Source organism: Haliotis rufescens, unplaced genomic scaffold, assembly GCF_023055435.1.
Source record: "Haliotis rufescens isolate VD_foot unplaced genomic scaffold, xgHalRufe1.0.p SCAF_151, whole genome shotgun sequence".
In the NCBI taxonomy this organism is placed as follows: domain Eukaryota; kingdom Metazoa; phylum Mollusca; class Gastropoda; order Lepetellida; family Haliotidae; genus Haliotis; species Haliotis rufescens.
Window position 1 is genome coordinate 10,076 of NW_025963837.1, and position 24,906 is coordinate 34,981.

Sequence of the window (24,906 nt, forward strand, 5' to 3'; positions counted from 1 at the left end):
TACTTTTTAGACATTTAAGATATAACAAACAGTTGCTTTCCTTGATCATCAATTGACATGACTGACAACAACATGTCTAAATCTAAACTTTATTTCATCACATCATGTAATATATTATCGATGACACAATTTTCATATCAATAATCATTAATGTTTCTTCCCATCAATGATAATTCTGATTATTATTCTTTTTAGCCAGCCCTACTTGACATTATACTTAAAGTTAATTCCTGTTAATCTAGATACCCAAATTCTTAGACTACCCAAATAGACTGGTTTAACTTATTTCCTGTCTATAAGAACTCAACTGCTATATACAAGCAGGTCACTTGTCACTTTTCAGAGACTTTCATCTTGTTACTGTTTCTCTTTCTAGTAAGTGTTTGAATAGAAACACAGGGAGTTCCAGTTGCTGTCTGGGTAACGCATGGAAGAGCAGATATAGCAAATACTCTACCTGGAGCAGTGGGGTCTTCACAATAGCGAAACACGACGGTAGGGGTGACAATCTCAAACACAACCTGAAATCACAAGAATGTATTTATCTGTACATCACAGGACTATGTTATAACTAAACATCCATCTTTAGCAAATGATTAAAGGGGAAGTGTTCACGCAAAAATCACTTTCTTTCTTTTTCTAAACAAAACGCAATTTTAGAATTAGTTAGTATCTGTGTTTGAAAATATAAACTCTTTTTCACAGTGAAAGTAGGAAGCTCCCAATAGCGTGAAAATGATATGCCGTTATGAGGCCTTCGTTTTTCGAGCAAAACAGGCCTGAGTTATAATTTGTTTCTGGTTCTACGCCACACTCAGCAATATTCCAACTATACATGGTCAGCCTGTTAATAATTGATTCTGGAGCAGACAATCCAGTGATCAATATTGTGAGCAATAATCCACACCATTGGGTCATGATGACACTCTATCAACCAAGTAACCGAGCCTTACTACTCGATCCATTGGTCACCTCTTACGACCAGCATAGGTTGCTATATCTAACCCAGAATCCCCACAGGGATCGCAATTTAATCAGCAAAAGACTGGTGGCATTTATCTCCAAGCACCAAGACCTTGAACTTTTACTCGTTGTATGTCAAGAAGAATCTTACCAGTGCACTGATAGCCTGACTGATGAGGTCCCCAAATGACCGGGCAGTCTTCTTAGATTCCTTCTTTTCTACACTCTGAAACACAAGAGTCAGTCACAAGGGTCAGTCACAAGGGTCAGTCACAAGGGTCAGTCACAAGAGTCAGTCACAAGGGTCAGTCACAAGGGTCAGTCACAAGAGTCAGTCACAAGGGTCAGTCACAAGAGTCAGTCACAAGAGTCAGTCACAAGGGTCAGTCACAAGGGTCAGTCACAAGAGTCAGTCACAAGGGTCAGTCACAAGGGTCAGTCACAAGAGTCAGTCACAAGGGTCAGTCACAAGAGTCAGTCACAAGAGGCAGTCACAAGGGTCAGTCACAAGGGTCAGTCACAAGGGTCAGTCACAAGAGTCAGTCACAAGGGTCAGTCACAAGAGTCAGTCACAAGGGTCAGTCACAAGTGTCAGTCACAAGGGTCAGTCACAAGAGTCAGTCACTATGGTCAGTCACTATGGTCAGTCACAAGGGTCAGTCACAGGGGTCAGTCACAAGAGTCAGTCACAAGGGTCAGTCACAAGGGTCAGTCACAAGGGTCAGTCACAAGAGTCAGTCACAAGGGTCAGTCACAAGGGTCAGTCACAAGGGTCAGTCTCAAGGGTCAGTCACAAGAGTCAGTCAGAAGAGTCAGTCAGAAGGGTCAGTACGTTTATCTCTATAAGTTAGGTTTCACATCAGCAATGGTGATGAATGACTGGTACGTAAGCCCAGGCTGGCCCCCTCATCCTTTCAATTCACTCATATGGACAAGCTGTTTAATGTCTTGTAACTTCAGCGAACCTTTCCAAACCTGTTTCATGTTCATGCAACTAAACAGAATGTGATGTTTTTGAAAGCACTCATATAATCATTTACTTAATGATTCCCTCGTGATTCCTTCAGGAGTTAACTCCCTTTAAAAGTAAGTTGGGGGCTATGGTAGGTTTCCATAGTAACTGAGTACAATCACTTTGGTTTTTAACTAAGATATGTTCAACACAGAGAGAAATAACTGGTACTAGTACTACAACACTTGGTGCTTGAGTTTGACACCCGACACACACAAGTTCTTTGAGAGGCATTTAGAAGTTGGAGTACTAAGAAAGGATAGGATACGTGGATGAACAACTTCTTTATTACGATTGGGAGCAACATTTCCAAGTAGGTTCTAACACCGTTATCTTACACCGAAACATTGTTCCTAATTGTAATAAAGTTGTTCATCCATGAATCTTATCCTTACTTGCACACACGTCACTCACCACGTGTTTTATTGTTGATATCTCTCCCAACAACTCTGTCAGTGACTTGGCCTGAAACATGAAAGAAGCTGATCAACAAGAGACGAGGATTATGTCAGTACAAGTACAAGACACACTTCTTGCCATATAAATGAAAAGCCTAAGGCTTAAAAACAGAAAAGAATCGGTTCTCATATTTTTTTGAAAATATAATGCGGGCAGGCAGTGCCTTTTAATTTTTTAGGTTGTTCAAACTAGTGTGTAACCAGATAAACAGTTGTGTACAATCAACCTGGGAAAGGGCCTCCCTACATAAATGTATTCCTTGATGAGTAAAATACTGGAAAACAGTATTTGACTACCGCTGGACTTGGAACATTAAAAGATTTTTTATTTTTTTTAAATGGAAATAAAAACGAAACATGCGGCGAACTGTATGATGATGTTGGCGGCACTGAGAACCAAGACTATTAATTTTTTTAGCAAGAACAATGTTGACACTCTAGTAAATAAAACTGAATTTAACATCACAGTTCCTGAAATCTTTAAGCATGCACCTAAAACCCCTGCAACAACGCCACACAAACAATACCGCCCTGTCACCACACATATAATACATCCTATTATCTTGTAGTGACAGGAATGAAAATGAAACATTCAGAGCTTACACTACAGATAGGATCAAACAATAGATAAAAAGTGCAAGAAAATGTTAAGATGAACAAGATATTGATAACTATGAATGTCAGCTGAATGTTCACTCACCAAATCACACGAATGCTTCACTCTCTCCACGATACCGTCATGGCCAAGACTCTGCAGACAGATCCACAAAGGGAGACAACTCAGCTTGAGCTGTGACACGAAGGTGTTGAGGCCAGCTGCATGGTCAAGAGTCGGGTCGGTTGATTTGTACAGTGTCTAGGACAACGTTAAAGAAATAGACCAAACAGTGCATACTACATTTTACACATATGTCCTGATTAAAATATTTGTTGGAACTAAATTTCAATGAAAAGAAATAAATTGCGAACTTTTTCACTTTTATTTATTTGGGGAATCATAAAGAATGCTGACTTGTTTGTGAAGCAAACAAAACAGCTGCAGGTGTTGACTCCATGGAACATTTTCAGAGAAGTGCAATAATTCTCTGTTGACAAAGAAATTGAGTTCAGCTTGGTAATGAACGAGTGACCACTACAGTCAATAATAGTTCAGCGATATAATCAAATATATTCATCCTGTAAATTAACCATTACAATTTCTGAAGGCAAGACTAGATGTGGCGGTGCTATGTAAGGATACTGCATGTGGGAGGGCGGGGATGCCTAGCCAGTTGCTGACGTTGATCGTGAGACTGTCTCCAGACTTGGCTGACTGCACAGAGGTAGGGACTGAGAACATGGTCAGGGTTGCCAAGTTGTTTCTGAAAAATAGTTTCACTTCATTAATATATTTTACCTATATTAGTGTTCAAACTTAGGTCAAGGTGTCCTTGTCATTTAGATAGAGGGCATCCTTGATAAACGTAGTGTATAATATAATCTCACGGTGAACTCTGCTGTTACATTATCAATGAGTTGCTTATTAGTCTAATGTCAATACTTGTTCAAAGAGCATAAATATTATTTATCTTACCCATAGCTCAGAATGATAAATCTTACTTCATATACTACTCAAAAGAAGTTAAAGAACACCAATCCTTTCATGTTACTATAGTGACTGATGCGATGCAAGTCTTAGACGTTTACCACTTCCGTGAAATCAAAGAGCACGGGAATGGTGCTGTCAAACCTAGAAACATAATCAGGGCAAACCGGGATTCAAACCCACGATCGTAGGTTTCTGGCGTGGCCAAGGGCTGCAACTCTACACAGTCTTAGACGACTGGGCCGCCTTTGCCCCCATATCTGACTACAGATAACCTGTCATGCCAGGACGTAATGTGAAGGAATCGGGTGTGCTTTAACTCATTTTAAGTTGAACGTTATAATCAATGCTTGAACTCTATGACCAATATGTCCTCAAGGAAGACGTACCCTTCCACATGTAGCCAGATGGAATTGGACTGACAAATTTCTTGAAGTCTTCCGAGTTTGTCAACATGGCCAACTACTGGGGTACCTGAAATAAGAGAATTACATATTCAGTCGCAATCTTACATCTTCCTTCAGTGCAATGAAAATAATAACTTTGCTGCCTAAACCATGTACACATGGCAATATTTGTAATAATGTCTGTGGGGTAACAATTGAAATATTCAAAATGAATGACAATTGCCAAATATTTGTGAATAGTTTCGTAGTTAGTAAAGGAATATTTCTGTTACATCTTCTGCTGTAGCAGTACCAGCAACAGAGCCAGGAATGACACGACAATGAACCAGAGTAGCAGCTGCTGGTAGTGGCGTGACACATCGTACATCACATACCTGCAAAAGCCACAAGGAGGACCGGAGTCTTGGCTGCTGAAATGTCATCCTGTATGAGTTTCTCCAACATGGCCACATCCTGCAACAAAGTATTAATCTTTCAATACATTCTTATCTCAGAATATGCCAGTTTATGAAAGGTTTCGGTACACTGGATTAATTCTGATTACCTTTACAATTGATGTTGCGTTTTTGACAAAGTTTGTTTGTTTGTTGTTTAACACCACACTCAGCAATATTTCAGCTACATGACGGCAGTCTGTAAATAATCAAGTCTGGGCCAGACAATCCAGTGATGACATAATGAGCATCGATCTACATGTTTGAGATACGATGACATCCATCAACCAAGTCAGCGAGCCTGACCACCCGATCCCGTTAGTTGCCTCTTATAAACTGAGTCGCCTTTTATGGCAAGCATGGGTTGCTGTAGACCTGTTCTCCTCGGATCTTCACGGGTATTTTTAACAAAGAGAACGTGAGAAAGAAATATTGAAAAGAGTATATAATTTTGAATCTTATATGGTTTTTATGTAATATATGATGTTCAACTATGATGTGAAGTTCAAGAGAGCCACAATCAAATGGACGGATGTCGTGTGACAGCAGCTACAGTCCATCACCACTCACCATCTTGCTGCTGGATCCGAACATGGTGTTACAGGGAACTGTACAGATGCAGGACAAGGGCAAGCCAAGCTGAAACACACAGACATCATTCCCTTCAGTTCCAACCAATCAATGCTCAGGGAATGCCTTTCTACTATCAAAATAACTGACTGAGCATGAACATTATTTTCAAAGAAATATCTAAAAAAATTAAATCACTGTCAATAATATTCTATGGCAGAAAACAGGGAACACTGCCTCAAAGAGGATCTATTGTTTCATAAAAGGAAGGAAGAAAATTTACAAACAATAACAACGGAACTTGATCTCAGGTAGTATTAGTGGACGTAGTTTTGGGGTACATCTTGAGGCCCATTTACATCTAGCTGCATGTGGTATTGTCTAACTGGACATTAGGTACAGTAATGGCATAGATGATATCATGATAACCAATAATTATAACTCTATCAGTACCACAGTAAACAGAAGACCTGCATCCCTAAATTGAAAACAGGTTATTGTTTTTTCCTTTACTTAAAGGTTGTCCAAAGTGCCACATTTTTGTGTGCAGAGTTGCAGTCCTAGGGCATGCCAGAAATCTATGATTGTGTCCACCATTTAATCCACCACACCCATGCTCGTGGGTTCACCGAAGTGGTAAACGTCTGAGACCTGCATCACTTCGGGCTTTCCTCCCACATTAAGCTGACACGCCACGATATAACTGGGATACTGTTAAAAGCGGCGTTAAACCCAACTCACTCACTCCATTACTTAAATTATCTCCCCTTTGTCTGCAGAATTTTATCTTCCAACTAGTTGAAACAATAGAGTGTTAAAGTACAGCCAACCAGGTAATGCATCACACTAAATATGTACTCCTCCTGCAATGACAGAACGTGGGATTATTGATTTTTTGTAGCTTTTAGAATGTCTCACCTGTAGACACAGGTAATGTCCGAGGCCGGGTCGCGACGCGGCACTGATGTAGATGACGGGGGGCCGAGAGTACAGTGCTTCGAACCCTTCAGTGGCATACTTTGGGTATTTCTGATACAGAGCCAGGCGACATATCTTGACAAGACCGTCTCGTGGATCTTCATGGTACACCACTGACGAATCTTCAAATCTAATACAAATAAACGTGCTAGTGTAAGTATAAATAGTTACAGCAGTTTTGAAATCTTCAAAAAAGAAAATCATGCTGCACTCTAATATTCTGCACTTGTTACAATATTCAAAAGACTACAGATGACATACACAAATCTTATAAGCTGTATTCACATTTCAAAACTGCTTTCTTAATGAAGAGTTACCATTTTTTCATTGCTCTGACGTAAGAACTTGGCCACATCATTGAAGTCAGAAATCTCAAATTGATAGGAAACATGCCAGTTAAGTAAATGAATTTTTCATCTGCTTGACTTGTTTTCACAAAGCAGCCTTCATGCTACATCTACTTCAAGTCCATGTATACACATGATGAGTAACGGTCAATGTCCGGAACGTGGTTTGACCAGACCCTGGTTTGACTGGACCCTGGTTTGACGGGACACTGATTTGATTGGACCCTGGTTTGACTGGACCCTGGTTTGATTGGACCCTGGTTTGACTGGACCCTGGTTTGACTGGACCCTGGTTTGATTGGACCCTGGTTTGATTGGACCCTGGTTTGACTGGACCCTGGTTTGTCCGGACACTGGTTTGACTGGACCCTGGTTTGACCAGACCCTGGTTTGACTGGACCCTGGTTTGATTGGACCCTGGTTTGACCAGACCCTGGTTTGATTGGACCCTGGTTTGATTGGACCCTGGTTTGTCCGGACACTGATTTGATTGGACCCTGGTTTGATTGGACCCTGGTTTGACTGGACCCTGGTTTGACTGGACCCTGATTTGTCAGACACTGATTTGACCATGTCTTTTAGGTACCTGAAGAGTCTGGACAGCCAGAGCTGGCAGTCGGAAGTGATCCTGGCTGTGAACTTCTTCAGATGTTCCTCGTCCAGTGTTGAGACATATGCAGCCAAACTGTGGGCCATGACAGCCACCTGGCCGTGATCGTCCAGCTTCTGTAGAAGCACCTCCCTGGAAAACAGGCAAGTCAACATCCATTACACAGCACAAGTCCATATAAACAGCATAGGTCAACATCCATATACACAGCACAAGTCAACATCCATATACACAGCACATGTCCATATAAACAGCATATGTCAACATCCGTATACACAGCACAAGTCAACATCCATATACACAGCACATGTCCATATAAACAGCATATGTCAACATCCGTATACACAGCACAAGTCAACATCCATATACACAGCACATGTCCATATAAACAGCATATGTCAACATCCGTATACACAGCACAAGTCAACATCCATATACACAGCACATGTCCATATAAACAGCATATGTCAACATCCGTATACACAGCACAAGTCAACATCCATATACACAGCACATGTCCATATAAACAGCATATGTCAACATCCGTATACACAGCACAAGTCAACATCCATATACACAGCACATGTCCATATAAACAGCATATGTCAACATCCGTATACACAGCCAGTCACAAGTTTGACACATTAACTACAGCGTTTTTTCATGTAGAACTTTCCTTGTTGTTTTCCATGCAGTTATATATACAACACACAACCAACAACATGTGTGGGCAACAAAGAGATCAAATTTATATCTGAATACTACATTGTGATTTTATGAAACTTCGCCTTGTGTCCGTGTCATAGTGATTTTACAAAACTTCACTTTGCAAATAAAACCATTCAGACTCATTTTTAAAGATCAGGATTACATACACCCATGTTATAACCCCTATTTACAACTTCATCGATACAAAACTAACTTTAATACACAGAACTGATTCCTTAATACATACATCTATGTAACTGTAAATGGCATGATTAAAATTATTAGTTGGTAACATTGCAGTATACCTGTCAAACAAAGCTGTACATAATAAATGAGATACTTTGCCTCAAAAAGTGGAGTAAAATTCCTTAACTATGCAAACTGTACATAGAGACTAGATCTAGAACTGTGGGAGAGCTACAATTCACTATGAATACATGACACTTTTGGGGGGATAACAACTTCTTTTATTCTTTGTTCAACACTTCCAGGCTACTGCTTGACCTTTCATCGGGTGAAAACAGTTTTCACCTCTGAAACGTCATTACAAAAAATATAAGAAGTTGTTTTATCAACACAAAAAGCGTCATGTATTCAATTCCTCCAACTTCTAAATGCCGATCAAAGACTACAATTAACTATTTCATCTCAATTCACTTGGCATCTCACAAATATCTTTTACAGAACCAGATTACTAGGTACAGTGGTCAAAGAGTATCTCTACCTCTAATGAAAATGTTCCTTTGTACTATTTTCCTCAAGAGTAATTATTGATATTGAACATTTGATACTAGGTAAACTTTTCCATGATACATTTACCCTGGATGGAACAAATGCCTTGCAGACTGATTACCGCTGACATAGCAAGTACAGCGTGGGAGTACAACTGGGTGTAGGGGACAATGGTGTAGAATCCATGCTCCGACTAGAGATGGTTCCTGTTCCAACTTTTTGTTCACCCAGATACTGTTCCCCACACAACTCTATGTGGCCTGGGGGAGGGGGGTTGCCTAGTGGTTAAAGCATTTGCTCGTCACGCCGAAGATCCGGTTCGATTCCCCACATGGGTACAATATGCGAAGCCCATTTCTAGTGTCCCTCGCCATGATATTGCTAAAAGTGATGTAAAACCAAACTCACTCTATCTGGCCTTGCCAATGGTGTGACTTACCTGTCTTTCACCGTCTCTGTATCAGAATCTCCATACAGGATCAGTTCTTCAATTGCTCTTAAAACATCCTCTATTTTCTGTCCACTAAAAGAAGAAAGAAAAACAAAATGAATTCCAGTGGTAATTCAAAATGTTAGAACCCTCTATCCTACAATTATTGTTACTGGTATTAAACTAGGCACCAAAAATGTAACAAGCTGCAAATAAAATAATATGTCATGTAAGGCTAGGCACTTCCATTCATTGTACTGCAAAACAAAATAAGTGTGAACTGAAAAGTGAACCCTAGATTTGCATATCCATGCAGTCGATAATAACAGCAGGGGTGGAAGGTTTGCTCTTGTGCCAGATGACGAGGCACATTGCTGAACACTCCACGTGCACCGCATCACAATCCGACGCAGTCACCTGTTATGTGGATCTTTCCGTCACCCACAGAATGTTCACACAGACTTGTGAAGCAGTACTTACACAGCTATCGATATCTCCCCCCACCACCACCACCAAACCCCACCCCTTCCTCCGAATCAGGGCTGTAACTTTTGTTTCCTGGATATACTAAGACATGACCTACCCTCCCTTCATTGCCTCTGGAATGTGAGATGTCAGCCTGGCCTTCAGCCTCTCCTGTCTCTCGGCTTCCATACCTCTGAAATAACACACATCAGACTGTGAATGTTTTGCAGCTTTCAGAAGAACAATAATAAAATATATGAAGGACAAAACTTGTGATCCCATCCCCCTTATAATAAATGACCGGTCTCTGATCCTACAAAACAACATTGGTTAAATTAACCCAAAAGTAGATTAATATAAGAAGTAAGAGACTTTTACCATAACGATATTATTGGCATGCTTCTTTTCATGATTATATTACTTTGAAAATGCTTTAATCATGTCAATTTTTTTATGAAAAAAACGTATAAAGTATTACTTACAGATTACATATAAAGATAAGGTTATATGATGATAGTGATTGTACACCATATCAAAATGCTTGTAACCAGGGCTGCAACTATACACTATGAGGTGAATATGATTTGTATCACTAATACAGGGTAACGAATACGAATATTAATTTTCGAATACAATAACAAGTCAGCAGCTGATGTATATTTGTTATATTCAGTGAAGCAATAACAACATACATTATTTGACATGGTTTGTTAATTATTAATATATTATACATTTATATACTGCACTTATCCAGGTTTAGTATCTCCTCAAATGCGACATGACCAGTGACCACAATACTGTCAAATTAAATAGTATAAGAGTATTGTCTTTTGAAGAAATCTATACCTATAATATGTTCTTATGTGTATTTTTATGTAAATGTACATGCTTGCATATTCATAAATATTTGATTCAAGTGGCCACGAATAACAAATTCAATTCATGAATGGATACGGTTCGATTCACTGAATATGCGAGTGAATCGTAACAGCCCTACCTGTAACACAATGCTTCCTATGATCATGCATCCTCTACACTCAAACGTACCCTATAGCAAGCAACCCAAAACACTCTCCTGTATACATACTATTTTTCCTGTCCTTCATCAAGTCTCATAAATCCAATCAGGGTACTATTTTGGACATGTCTTAATTGGTCTTTGCAATTTACTAGTAGATCTATATTCTTAAAGATTATTCTGATTATGAAAAGATTACTCAATATTTGGTTATTTCTTCAGCAATCTGCTAACTTTCAGCAAGAAGTATTGTTATCAATGTCCCTATCACGGCATGGTAGCAGCTTGCAGCAAATATAGCCTAGGGACGCAGGATGAACAGATAGCAAGTCTTTGTGTGAGTCAGGTCAACAGCAAGTAAGACAGACCTTCAGGCTTAGAGCATCATTAAGCTGTCATGTTGAAACTACCTCGGGGAACTGAACAGCACTATCTTAATCAGGAAATCATCATCGTCAGGTCTTTAATGTAATGTGGGCAAACGAGGCTTATTTTACATATCAACCAAAAAAGACAACTGACTGAAGACAAAATAGAATTCATGAAACATATGACATCACATTTTGTTATGGGTCAGGGATTTACAAATACATGATAAACAAACAACACACATTCATGTTATTAATATATAAATACACTTAACATGCTTAACATGAATGTTTTATTGTAACGTTGTTATTGTTATTATTTCCCAAATTTCAAAATATGGTTGTCCTCTCGTGGCAGACGATGCTATAAATGCCTACAATTCTGGTATACTTACTGGTTGATCTTATCCAGGACTTCATTACTCTTGGCCACATTTTTCTCTAGTTCTGCCAGCATGGGGGTCAGGAAACCCTTAAGAGTACCAACATATAATGAATTCAACATCTGATGATCCACTGTGTGTGACAATATTACAATCCTATATCTGGAGCATTTATTCTTTGCATCCTCCTCGTACGTGTTGAAAGTCACAATAAACACGATAAACATGTGTAACAGCAAAACTCTGAAATGATATTTCAAAAACACAGCCTCCAGGGAACTTGCAACAGCAACATGGCTGAAACCTTTTGTTTGTCATGAAAGATTTTAGTCTTTATCATAGTTATACTCATTTTATCATTATCAAAATAAACTAAACTAAGACAATAAAAATATATAGATTTTGAACATTAAATGAAACATTCTTCAATAAATCGGAACAACTCTGAAGACAAGAAGTTTATACCATGGCATATGTTGGTAAGACACGACTTGGTGTCCTGATGATTGACAACACGTGAGGTGAAATGGTGTATTATGTCGTGTTCGAGATGTTTGCATTTAAACATGCATGTGCATGCATGTGTTTAGCTGTTTGTACTAGTGCGGACTGAGTATGGTTTTACGCCGCTTTTAGCAATATTCCAGCAATATCACGGCGGGGGACACCAGAAATGGGCTTCACACATTGTACCCATGTCGGGAATCGAACCCGGGTCTTCGGCGTGACGAGCGAACGCTTTAACCACTGGACTACCCGACCACCCCTGTGCTGGCCTACAGAGATATCATGCCTCATTTCAAGAGTATGATGACGTGCAATCAACAGTCACCACGTCTGACCACCCAAAATAATTAGCCGCCCAGGTAAGGCCAGGGAGTTATTCTAACCCGCAATCCTGACAAGGTTTTTGAGACATGTATCAGTGTTTGAAATTTATGGGGGTCCTCGAGATTTGCTGCCTTATTATTTGACCGCGGGGCCCCTAAATGTAGTAAATCTTTAACGGTTAACATTATTGGGATGGCAATGACACAATGACTTTCATGCCTAATGTAAAACACTGCATGGAGTGGCTTGTTGTGGTGCAGTTTCTAACTCCATCCACAATAATACACTTGTCCAAAGCTCAAGTCTAACAGTAGTAAATTTGTTCTGACCAATTGTAGTAGTAAGTGTAGATAATAGTCTGTATATTAACACTAGCATTGCTAAATCTATTGAAGATTTTGTAAAGAGTCAAGAATATATGATTTCTGTACAGATGGATTGCTGCTGCTGCTATCATGTAGTAGTGATTTGTACATGTCATTATGACATCATTGACCAGTGATCATGATTGAGATTTGAAATTATCATTTTTGTTATTATATTAATGTTTATGTTTTCTGTTATTTGTTCATGTTGTTAGTCATGTAGTATACATGATGTGTTTAGTCAATGAGAATTTCTTATCTTGTCATTATACTATCAGTATGTTGTTTACGTCATTTCATCATGTAAATGTTTAATGAAAAGTCAAATATTTGAAATTGAAAGAAGCATATGACTTACTGATTGTTAAACATTTATAATTGTTGTAATCATGGTAATATGTTATTGTATCATACTTATGGTTGGCCAATTAATCTTGTCACTATTAGTGGGTAAACTGATCAATGTTTGAATGTAATTGGAAACTTATAAGTAAGATCATTCATCTCAGTAGCTTTGCATTTGTAGTTAAGTATGATGTTGGTGTGGTGATTAAAGTGTTTGCTATTCATGCCTTAGGTTGTTGATCTGGTTGTGATGGTAAGTCACCCCATGTCAAACATTACCTAATAGATCTAATTAAAATGGATTCTAAGATGTAGGTGGTAAAATTAAAAATGAAGAATAAAATCAAAGTTCAAACCACCAGCTCAGATAATCTATTGACTATTTCCTGGTACATCAATACATGTATGAAATACATTGGATGAAACGCGTACTAGACAATGCAAACTACAAATGGATGAATTCATAGTGTTCAGTCAATGATACATAACACGCAGAAACTTAGAGAATACAACACCTGTAGATATAGCAACAAGATACCCAAACACTCAGACAGATCGTATTAGCAGAACATTAATGGATCCTTACACCCTGGAATTTCCTTTCAGCTTGTCTTGTAGTTTCATCGAGTTGGTCGAGGATGCCTTTCGGTTTAACTTTTTCTACGGCCACTGCACCTCTTTCCATCGTTGGCACGCCAGTTGTCTTGCTGTCAGGAGCCTGTTGTACCTTGGAATTCTCAGTTGCAGATGACGAATCGGCCATTGCAAGTTATTACACGCTGGCACACAAGCTCCTAACAGAGATGCGTCGTTTCCGGCCGTGGATCGTTTCCTTAGGCGAGTGCAACGTGGTGGCATTGAAAAACACTGTATTGGAGCTTGGTGGGAGAGGATCGTAAATTGTTCTGAAATGTTGTAAACACAACAGTCGTAAATGGATATATCGCATATGTAAACTCTATATGTATCACATAGTGGTACGGAAGTAATGCCAAGATTGAAACAGGTATACGTGATTAATTTTTGTTAGGTCTTATTTTGTAGAATGTATTTAATCCTTTTACGACATTTCCACATCTGTTAACTTGTGAGAATCAACAGGTAGCGGTACAGAGGTAGACTTGAAATATTCAGTTTGTACACCCTAATTTGTCAGATTCTGTTGCCATTTTGTTACAAAAACATTCCGTACACAACTCTGGTATTGCTGTGATGTTTTCATTTGTCCTGTACGGATATTATTTTGGTTTACTCATTGAAAGGTTTTTGTTGGCGTTAGTGACTAGACTAACATTTTGATGTATTTAAAATCATTGGTGTCTCAGAATGTTACCAAATAGATCTAATGCTGGTCCAACTGAACTCATTTGTCCATGATCACTGAACAGAACATTTCCGTATTTCCATCCCTTACTGCTTATCTTTTGGTGTCATTTTACTGGTTTTCTTGCATGCATCCTGAATTAACCACGTTAACTGTAGCAGGATGAGTCATCAAAGAGAACTGGAATAATTATTCAAGGTGACATATGCATTATGAACCAAACCAGTTTCTTTATTCTTTTAGTTTACATCAAAACTTAACCAATGGTTGAGGGTTTGTGAACATTTTATAAGAAACATTTACTGATTCGGGAAAAAATAAGCTGACTTGTTGAAAAAGAGTGAATCAAAATGGAGGTGGTATATTTACATACAACATGTTTTTTGAATATCACCTTCTTCTCTTTCAGGTAATATTCTCCCTTTTCGAAACCAGCCATACCTAGCCCACGAATACCTCACACTGCAAAAGTGAATAATCAAAAACAAAGATGGAGACTGTCAACTTAACGAGATCTGTTCTGGTGTGCAACATATTCCACTTCTGTTTTTCAGCAGCTAAGGCATCACTCATACCTTTTCTGACAATCTTTTGCCGTCTTATTGGCCTGTCTGCCACAGAAACAGGCATCATCATGGCTGCTAAGACTGTAACAGGGTTTGTGTGGGCACCGTTATGGTCCAAGTGTGCAATAGCTTACAATAAAAGGAGAACTGTTCTCATGTTCTCTCTGTTCATCATGGCAGCAACATATCTCTCACTGTCATTTGTGTTCAGTCATCTAAAAAATGCCAAGACTATGTGTCAGACACCCAGGGATGGACATGGTGGAAACACTAGTCAGTCATATGTTAGTACAGCCATGGCAACACACCCACCAGTCAGTAAGCATATTGAAAATGCTGTGAAGGATGACTCAGTAGCTGATAAACTAACTACTGCATCAGCTTTGGGTAAAGGAGTAACCAATGCAACTGCCACTACAACTACAACTAAAACAACTCCTACAACAATACAGACCACCACAACAAAAATTACCCGCTCATCTACGACTCTTCCACCACCAACAACTGTCAAAGGAAAAGAGCCATCAGCTACTGGTTCGCCTGTCTCTGATCGGGATAAGTCAGTTAACGAAACAGATGCAGAAATCGTTGGTCTTGTTATAAAAATGTTGAAACAAATGGGATACTCTATAAAGGATATTAAGGACAATAAAGTCACTGCTGAGGAGGCATTTGTATTGATTACCACACACTACCCAGACACAGGGTTATCACAGGCTGTGTTTAATGACCTTTGGCCGAAACTGATGAAGTCTGATGGTAAAGGCAGCCACGAAGTAAGCCACAGGGACACTAGAGACATCCATGAGACATGGAACTCCTTCAGGGACAAGATGACGAATCTAGTGACTGAGATTGAGGAGAGGAAGATGGAGGTGTTCCTCATCGTCCTGGTGGTCGTGATGTTGGGGGAGTTCATGTGTTCCCCTGTGGAGAAAGTGGCTGATGATTCCTGGTTTGACTTCCTGGACAGAGTGGATGATCTCGAGAAGTATGGGAAACAGAGACTATCAGGGTCAATCGCATTCACAATTTTCCCGCTCATTGTGTCCCTGGCTGTTGATTACTCGAATTGCTTGCTGCCATATGACATCCATCATTTTCTCATCCACTTCTATGTGTTTGGTGTCTTCATTGGACTGACATTCCTGATTGCGTTCTTCTACCCGGTGCCACCTCCTGAGAAGAAGAGGACCAAGAGTAAGGTTGTGAGAGGACTGCAGATAATCTGCTGTGACTGCCGTGGCTTCCTGTATGTGGTCACTCTGCTCATCATGGGAGCTACCTATGCTTCGGTACACAACTACCTCTTCTGGCTCATCCAGGACCGAGGAGGAAAGGAAGTCAACATGGGATTATGTGTCACTATTGGTGCCTTTGTTGAAATCCCAATGCTCATGTTTAGCGGTAAGTTAGTGAATAAAATCGGAAACGCTGGAGTTGTGACACTTTCCCTCCTGGCGATGACTATTCGTACGCTATATTATTCCTTCTTGTGGGTGCCATGGGCAGTACTTCCAGCTGAATTATTGCATGCGTTCACCCACACTGCAATGTGGTATGCTATTCTCAGCTATGATGATTTCAATGTCGGTCCTGCTGTTGACCGGAGTATCCGATCCATCCTATCGTCTGTATACTTTGGTGTTGGGTTTTCTGCCGGAAGTGTGTTTTCAGGCATATTGTATGATTTGTTTGGTATCTCTGTGTTGTACTGGACAGGAAGTGTTCTCACTGGGATTTGGGCATTGGTGTACCTGGTTATTTCTCTCTGTCTTCCAAAGAAGGAGAAGATAAAGTATGTACGTCTTCTCCGAACAGAAGATGCTGATGATTCGGATGGAGATGCTGACGACTGGCTCGAGATGGCTCTCAAGGACCAGTAAAATATTTCTGGCATTTATCAACATTATAAGTATTTTATGTATTTTTTTAACTATTACTGTAACCATGGTAACATGTTTGCAGAATTTATATAAATGGAGTCATATCAGTTCATTTTGGAATAGAGAATTTGCAAGAAATATGGCATCATACTAGGGCTGGGATGAGTCTAAATTTACTACCCAGGTACCCACTGTAGGTCTCAAGAGATAGGTACAAAATGTCCTTTTGGGAATAGTTTGACTGTACTCCTGTCAAAATGTAGATACCTGTATAAAATGATCTGGTCATGCATACACTGAAGTTGACTAAAGTTTTATCTTTATTCAAACATATAAAAGTCATAAAGAAATGCCAGTAGTAGAGACATGTAGTGTAACCATGGAGTAATTTCTGTCATTAAACAATATATCACGTGACTAGGCACAGGTCCAGGTAGTGCTGTGTTTACCCGGGTCCTACTCAGTACCAACCCGACACAAGTACCCGAGTTACCCGTCCCAGTCCTACATCATACTGTTTACCTGAAAATGAAAGCATTGATCATGTACATCAGTTAAACACCATATGCCATCATTTTCTTCCAGTAAGTCTCTGATGTGATAGGAGAATGTGTGACTGGAAAGAGTATCCTGTCAGTTTGTACTATTCACAGCTAGTGCCTTGTGTCTGGCACCTGGAACATGCCAACTAATGCAACATGGCAACTGGTATTTGAAAGACGAGACTTGAACATTTTTCAACATGTTGGATAGGTATACTTATACTTATCATGCTTATGCATGTCAGGTACTATACATGCAATATGTTTCTCAAAATCAGCTGAAGTATTTTGAATCTCCCTATTATTTTCATGGAAAGGTTATTTGATTTAAGGTGATTGAAATTCACATTCGTTGTGTAATGAGAATTGTTATAGAATTTGTTTTAGATATAATGTTTGTGCCAGTTGTGTGTCAGTAGTTTTGGTGGGTACACATGGTAGTACTGCATGGTGGTGATGCTGTTTATTTTGTTGAACTATTATGTTCTTTTTGTTTCTCTTGTATGTTACAGAGAACATCGACATTCTGGTTGTTTAAGGACAAGGGTTGTACATGTTGTATGTCCTGTTTGAAGAAGTATTTTTAAAAAAATAAAAGAATTTGTTCTCAGGCAATGGCTTTTGAAAATATAGTGTGGGTGGGCGGTGTCTTTTTTTCTTTTTTTGTTGTGGGGTTGTTCAAACTTATAAGTAACCAAATAAAGAGTTGTGTACAATCCACCTAGGAAAGGCCTTCATAAAATATTCCTTGATGAGTAAAATACTGGAATACAGTATTTAACTACCCATGGACTTGGATTATTTGAGGTTTTTTTATTTTTTTAAAAATGGAAATAAAACTGAAATGTGTGGAAAACTATATGATGATGCAGCCAGTGCCTGATAAGCAAGACTATTATTGTTTGCAGCCATAAGTATATTTTTTATGTTATGAATCTTCCATAAACATTCCACTCAAGGCATTCATAAATATAATACCATGCAGATCTTTTCAATATGGGTCATGCTTCAGTATACATGAGCTCTGAATAGGACACAGTATAAAGCACACAGGCCTTTCTGACCATGCTGTCCAGCGCTGTTTAATGTTGTGCAGATAACTGCCACTACAATGACCACCAATTCTTTTTTAATACTTCCAACTTTGTGTTTTCCAAATTGGGCTGTGGTTAATTCCACTTAAACCTGATTACAGGAAGCTATGGAATATGTTTTAGATTGTCAAGCATTAACTATTTTCATCTGAGAGTTTACAAAAGTCTCAAAGCCCACATTTTATTGACATGGTCGTTGAATTCACACGTCATCCATTCTATATCAAACACTGGTTGTGAATCAGATATTTTCACATGAATATTTTATGTCATATATAATGTATGTGGCCTTTCTTTATGATGTGACCTGATACTACATGTACTGTGCTGCTTGTGAAATAGAAACCATGTGCTTTTGTATTTTGATGTCTCCACAATAATACGATGTGCTGCCCTTGCCATAACCAGTATATGATCATTTACCATTGGACAGCATTGCATCTTGTTTTGTTGAGCAATATACAATAATTTACTCTTGTATAAAATTGCATCTTGTTTTGTTTAGCAGTTTACAATCATATACCATTGGACAGAATTGCATCTTGTTTTGTTTAGAAGTATACAATCATATACCATTGGACATAATTGCATCTTGTTTTGTATAGCTATATACAATAATTTTCCCATGGACAGAATTACATTTTGTTTTGTTTGCCAGTATACAATCATTAGCCAATGGACAGAATTGCATGTTTTGGAGCAGCGTAGTCATTTACCATTGACAGAATTGCATCTTTTGTTGTTTATTGAGTTACCATAGGAAACTGAAGGACAAGAAAGCTCTCCTGAATCCGTTCCATGTTATTGATAGTAAAGTTATGATTAGCTGGACAAAACCTGCAGGGGGTGTTTGAAGCTGGCTGAGTCAGTGTGTAGAGCTGTGATCTGCACTCTCCTTGCCAGCACTGGACCTAGTTTCCTGTATGTGACTGTCACTGGCTGAGTCAGTGTGTAGTTGTACCTCATTACCCAGTTCTATGATCTGCACTCTCCTAGACAGCACTGGACCTAGTTTCCTGTATGTGACTGTCACTGGCTGAGTCAGTGTCTAGTTGTACCTCATTACCCAGTTCTGTGATCTGCACTCTCCTTGCCAGCACTGGACCTAGTTTCCTGTATGTGACTGTCACATGCTAGGACAGAAACTGATGGAAGGCGTGAACCTCATGTAACTGTTGGTTTCTGTGTGTTTTTGTCTTCAAATCAGAGTGTATACTTATGTCTGTTAAGCACAGAAGAACTAGTCTTTATAGAAATGGACGTCGTGTTATACATGCAGCGGGATGTGACAAGACATGGTTTACATGCTTTCATGCAATATCGCACTCCATTGATGTCTGAGGTGTTATGTACTGGAGTAGTAGAATAAGTTGAGTGGGCCCTTGTCTTGGGCTGACAATAATACAATGGAAATATCATTTTATGTTTGTTTTGCTTCTTTTCAATACTGACATGTCGTCAATGAACAGCAACTAGGTATTATGATTATTTTATAAATAGTTACAGTGTGGTAGCATCTGTAAATCCAGAGAGTTAGGGAACAGGACATATTGGATTATCATGATGATTATTGAAACTTATTAAGAATGCAACCATTCTTGACATAAATCCTCACGACCATTTGTGTTGTTGTATACATGTTTATATATTCGTAAACATGCCCTCAGTCGGCTAAATTATTCACTGTCACACTCAACCAACATGTGTATATTTATCTGTATGATGAATTATTCTTTTGAAATGCATGGTTATTAAAGAGGTTGCAATATGTTTTGAATATACAGTGCATGTGTTAATGTTAAATTGTGGGCAGCGTTGATTCTAGAACAGGCATCATAGAGCCTTTCTGTGTCTGCATCTGCATGGAGCATTAGCCATGGCTTTGTTGTGGACCAAACTTGCTTCTGTTCATCAGCTGGTGTTTATTGTCATCCCTTGTCCTACAGTTAATCCTGTCACAGATGCTCCATGAAACATGTGCCTTTGCTATTGTCTTTGAAACTTGGTTACCTTTTGTGTTAGATAACTTTGAATGATTGGTGAGAAAATGATTGTCGTGGAGAATGATGCTTGTGTTTATACCATGTCACTGGGTAGGAACGTTCAGGACCGTGAGTAAAACTACTGAATATGCTCCATGTGATACATCTCAACTATTTATTGTTTACATATAATGTCAATATTTAGCTGCAAAACATATATTGCTGTTCTGAAACCAACCATTTGTGTATGTTTTTGGTGCTGACAAATAAATATATGTTTACATTCTCATCAAATATTAAATAAGATTTGTCTGCAGCCTAATGCAAACCTTATTTTCATATAATCGGATTCATCATATTATTTATCCTTGAAACAGCTTTTCAATCAGCTCTTAACAAATTAAATGTGGCTTGTTTGTTTTGGTCTTACTTTGTAATATGGATATAGAAACATATATTTATGCTTATCATTAGTCAGAATGGTTTGTTTTTGTTAATTGATCTTTGGTAGCTGGTGGATAGTTGAACATTTTGTGTCACTGTCGATGCATATGAAACAACTGCTGGTACACATTCTTCAAGTACAGACACATTTCTTATTATTCTTTGTGTCTTGTTGAGAATCTCACACATCCAATTATACATTTTATGTTATTTGTAATCAGTTTGTATGAAATCTCCTACTGGATGAACGCAGTACCTTGTACATGATGCAGGGGACATTTTCAGTTTTGTATGGTCAGTATTAATTGATGGTGTTTACCTTTATTGTTTACCAGCTAACTGCATCACATGGTACCATGTGAACAGTAGATGTATTATTGTGAGTGCAATTACATGTGATTTGTGATAATTTTACTATATGATTACTTAAAATATTGTTTTGTGTATCAAACTATTACAATTATAATTGTAATTGTATGAGGTTGTGGGAAGTATTTTCAGCCAGTTAAGTTGTAAATAATCTTTCATGACAATATGTGTTGTTTAGATTTCACAAAGTAACAGTTATATGGAGCTTAAGGCTTGTGTCTTAGTTTACTGATCCAGTTTGTCTAGTTTAGGTCAGGCTTTAAAGTTGTGTTACTGAAACAGTTCCTCATGTTGGCGTCAGACTTTATTAGTTAAAATAATGAACCAGTTCCTCATGTTTACATCAGACTTTATTAGTTATATTAATGAACCAGTTCCTCATGTTTACGTCAGGCTTAATAAGATATAATAATGAACCAGTTCCTTATGTTTACGTCAGACTTTATTAGTTATATTAATGGACCAGTTCCTCATGTTTACGCCAGGCTTAATAATATATATTTATGAACCAGTTCCTCATGTTTACGTCAGACTTAATAAGATATATTAATGAACCAGTTCCTCATGTTTACATCAGACTTTATTAGTTATATTAATGAACCAGTTCCTCATGTTTACGTCAGACTTAATAAGATATAATAATGAACCAGTTCCTCATGTTTACATCAGACTTTATTAGTTATATTAATGAACCAGTTCCTCATGTTTACGTCAGGCTTAATAAGATATAATAATGAACCAGTTCCTCATGTTTACATCAGACTTTATTAGTTAAAATAATGAACCAGTTCTTCATGTTTACGTCAGACTTTATTAGTTATATTAATGAACCAGTTCCTCATGTTTACGTCAGGCTTAATAAGATATAATAATGAACCAGTTCCTTATGTTTACGTCAGACTTTATTAGTTATATTAATGAACCAGTTCCTCATGTTAAAGTCTTATAAGTTATACTTTTTCTTAAGTTCTCTTCATTTTTACTTGACAATCATTTAGGAATATCTTTATCAAGTTTATGTGTGTATCGTAAATATTAGTGTTTAGTCAACTTTATTTACTTTGATTTACTGTAGGTTGTAGTATAAATTGTTGTCAGATCATGAAGTATTTACTTTTCTCGTTTCTTATGTATAACTTATTTGTTCAATTGAAATCCAATATACAACATGTACAAGCTATTGATATTAACACATTCTATTTGTTTTGTCTCTGTTTTTTTATTGCCTGGTGTTCATCCACATTATTTACTCCAAATAATTATTTATTTATGTCTGAATAATATCTGTTTTTATGTTTTCTTTTGTTTGGGCATATATTCTTTTTAATTCTTTTCTGTTACCTTGAAACAATGTTTCATCTGCAAGCATTCCATGACAATGGAAATATTTCATGGGTATACCATGTACCTGCCTGGTTTTGTATGTGTTTGTTACCGAGGCATGCACACAGACGTACACTCAGACCCAAGGACGCACACACAGATGCACACACAGATGCACACACAGATGCACACATAGACAGACAGACACACACAGACATTCACTCACAGAGACATACACAGACACATACACAGATGCACATAGACAGGCATACACACAGACACATAAACAGACAGACACACACATAAAGACACATACATACACATACACACACACACACAGAAAGACACACATGCAGAGACTTACACACAGATGCACACACAGACAGACACACACAAACACGCACACAAACACAGAGAGACAGACACACAGAGAAAGATACACACACACAGAAAGACACACTCATCCACAGACACACAGAAAGAGATACACAGAGAAAGCTACACACACACACACACACACACACACACACACACACACACACACACACACACTCACACACACAAAGAAAGACACACTCATCCACAGACACCCAGAAAGAGACACTATGTTTCAGTACTTCAGTATATGATACAAACAATCATCTTGGAAGTAGTTTGTTATGAATTCCAATTGTTGTGGTATTTTCAGAGTCTTGTATATTCACACTAACCAGTACTATGACATGTATATACTGAATGGCCATACTAGCAGAGTGTGTGTCACAGTGGTTGTTACAACTAGGAGGCACTGATACCATAATGTTTTCCATTTAGGATGTATATCATTCCCAAAAACAAAATCCAAAATGGTGTTCAATGACAAGACTGAGTTCAATCAGAGCTTATAAACTGCCAGGCAAAAGAAAATATACACTCAGTTTTCACTGTTTCGTCAACTGTTTTCAGCCTAGTAATTTCGATAGCCTTTGAATTTCTTTTGTCAAGTCCAGTTGTCAAGTGTATACTCTTCTTTGCCTGGTAGTTATAAAGAAGACGTTGACTTTCCATTGGCAGGATATACGTGATTATATACCTGAAAGGATATGTGAGTTTTGTGCATAATTGGCTGCTTGTTCTTGCTCAAGTGTGTGACGGGGCCTTCGTGTTACTGCTGATAGCAATAATGTATACATTTGTTTGGTTTTTCCTTGAATATGTTATGAAATATTTTCACTATGTTCCGATAGTTTCATGAAAGATTAGATGAATTAATCCTTCCAGATGAGAAAATAAAGCTATTAATTCCTTATTTGAAGTGTGTTATGTTGTCCCTCTGGGTGTACAATGCTTGTGACACCACTATAGTTCTTTCAACTTGAAATAGAATAAAAAATGTCGCGATTAATAATTAATGAAAGATAGCTTCATGTGAGTTGAGGTGAGGGTGAAATGGGGTATAATGTTGCGTCCAAGATTATTGCACTGATATAGCGACGTGCATGCACGGGTGTGTGTGGCTGCTTGTACTAGTCCGGACTGATGCCGATTTATAGTGCTAGCCCACTGAGATACCATGCCACAGTTTAACATGAATTCCCCACTCAGACACAGTATGCTGACTCCAAGCTGACCAGTCCTTGTTTTAGCCCCTTTATGCCAAGCGCCAGACGGGGTAACAAAAAGTACCATCTTTTAACATCTGTTGGTATAACGCGGCCAGGGATCGAACCCCAGACCTTCCGCTCTCTGGGCAGACGCTCTGCCACTAGACCACGGAAGCAGTCAGAAAGCTGCATGAGTTCAACTACTTATAATGTGAAAAAAGGTTTTTCTTGGGATAAGGAATATTACTGAAGGTAATGACAAAATTTGCAAGGAATGCTTTTTAACATGTTCAAGAAATATACAGTGTATCATCATTGAGGTTTGATCATTTGGTTACAATCTGGGTAAGGGTTGGCAAACAGGAGACTGCGAACAACTATACTAACAGCATACAGTTATTAACATCATGAACTGAAAGAAAACATGCACCTGTATTTAAGGTTCTTTTGACTTACTTTGAGATGCGAACACACATTATTTCAAGTGGTGAGTACCTTCGTGTATGATACATATTGTAAAAACAGAGTCCAGTCTCTTGATTTTAAGGTAGACAAGTGGAACAATTACTTCCTTAAAAAGTGCAACAGATTGCCAATTTATGTTTAAATATTGGACTGAAATGGAGAAATATGTTCTTTTTCTTTTGACCTTGCTGATAGTGTGTATTGATGTTGAAGGTTAGTTAGTAATCTGGGTGTTATTGAACTTTTCATTGTGAAGGACATACCTGGATGTAGCATATGTTGATGACTGGATCATGAAAGGTAGGAATACTTTTGTCTA

At 38.3% G+C, this 24,906-nt stretch overlaps 2 protein-coding genes across 2 annotated transcripts; one reads left to right on the forward strand and one right to left on the reverse strand.

Annotated features, from left to right (window-relative positions):
* Positions 1-332: 332 nt before the first annotated feature.
* LOC124114028 (putative pyridoxal-dependent decarboxylase domain-containing protein 2) lies at positions 333-13,819 on the reverse strand. Its single transcript, XM_048396559.1, has 14 exons — positions 13,596-13,819; positions 11,481-11,557; positions 9,818-9,892; positions 9,244-9,327; positions 7,341-7,496; positions 6,348-6,537; positions 5,430-5,498; positions 4,800-4,878; positions 4,408-4,492; positions 3,674-3,794; positions 3,134-3,289; positions 2,390-2,440; positions 1,115-1,189; positions 333-521 (listed from the first exon to the last, which is right to left on the reverse strand). The coding sequence occupies exons 1-14, from the start codon at positions 13,770-13,772 to the stop codon at positions 333-335; spliced, it is 1,584 nt and encodes a 527-aa protein (XP_048252516.1). The 5' UTR covers positions 13,773-13,819.
* A 269-nt stretch (positions 13,820-14,088) lies between these two features.
* LOC124114029 (major facilitator superfamily domain-containing protein 6-like) lies at positions 14,089-22,810 on the forward strand. The gene is made up of 2 exons (XM_046474564.2): positions 14,089-14,124; positions 14,743-22,810. Exon 2 carries the CDS (start codon positions 14,824-14,826, stop codon positions 16,783-16,785), a length of 1,962 nt encoding a protein of 653 aa, XP_046330520.1. The 5' UTR covers positions 14,089-14,124; positions 14,743-14,823; the 3' UTR covers positions 16,786-22,810.
* The last annotated feature ends 2,096 nt before the right edge of the window (positions 22,811-24,906 follow it).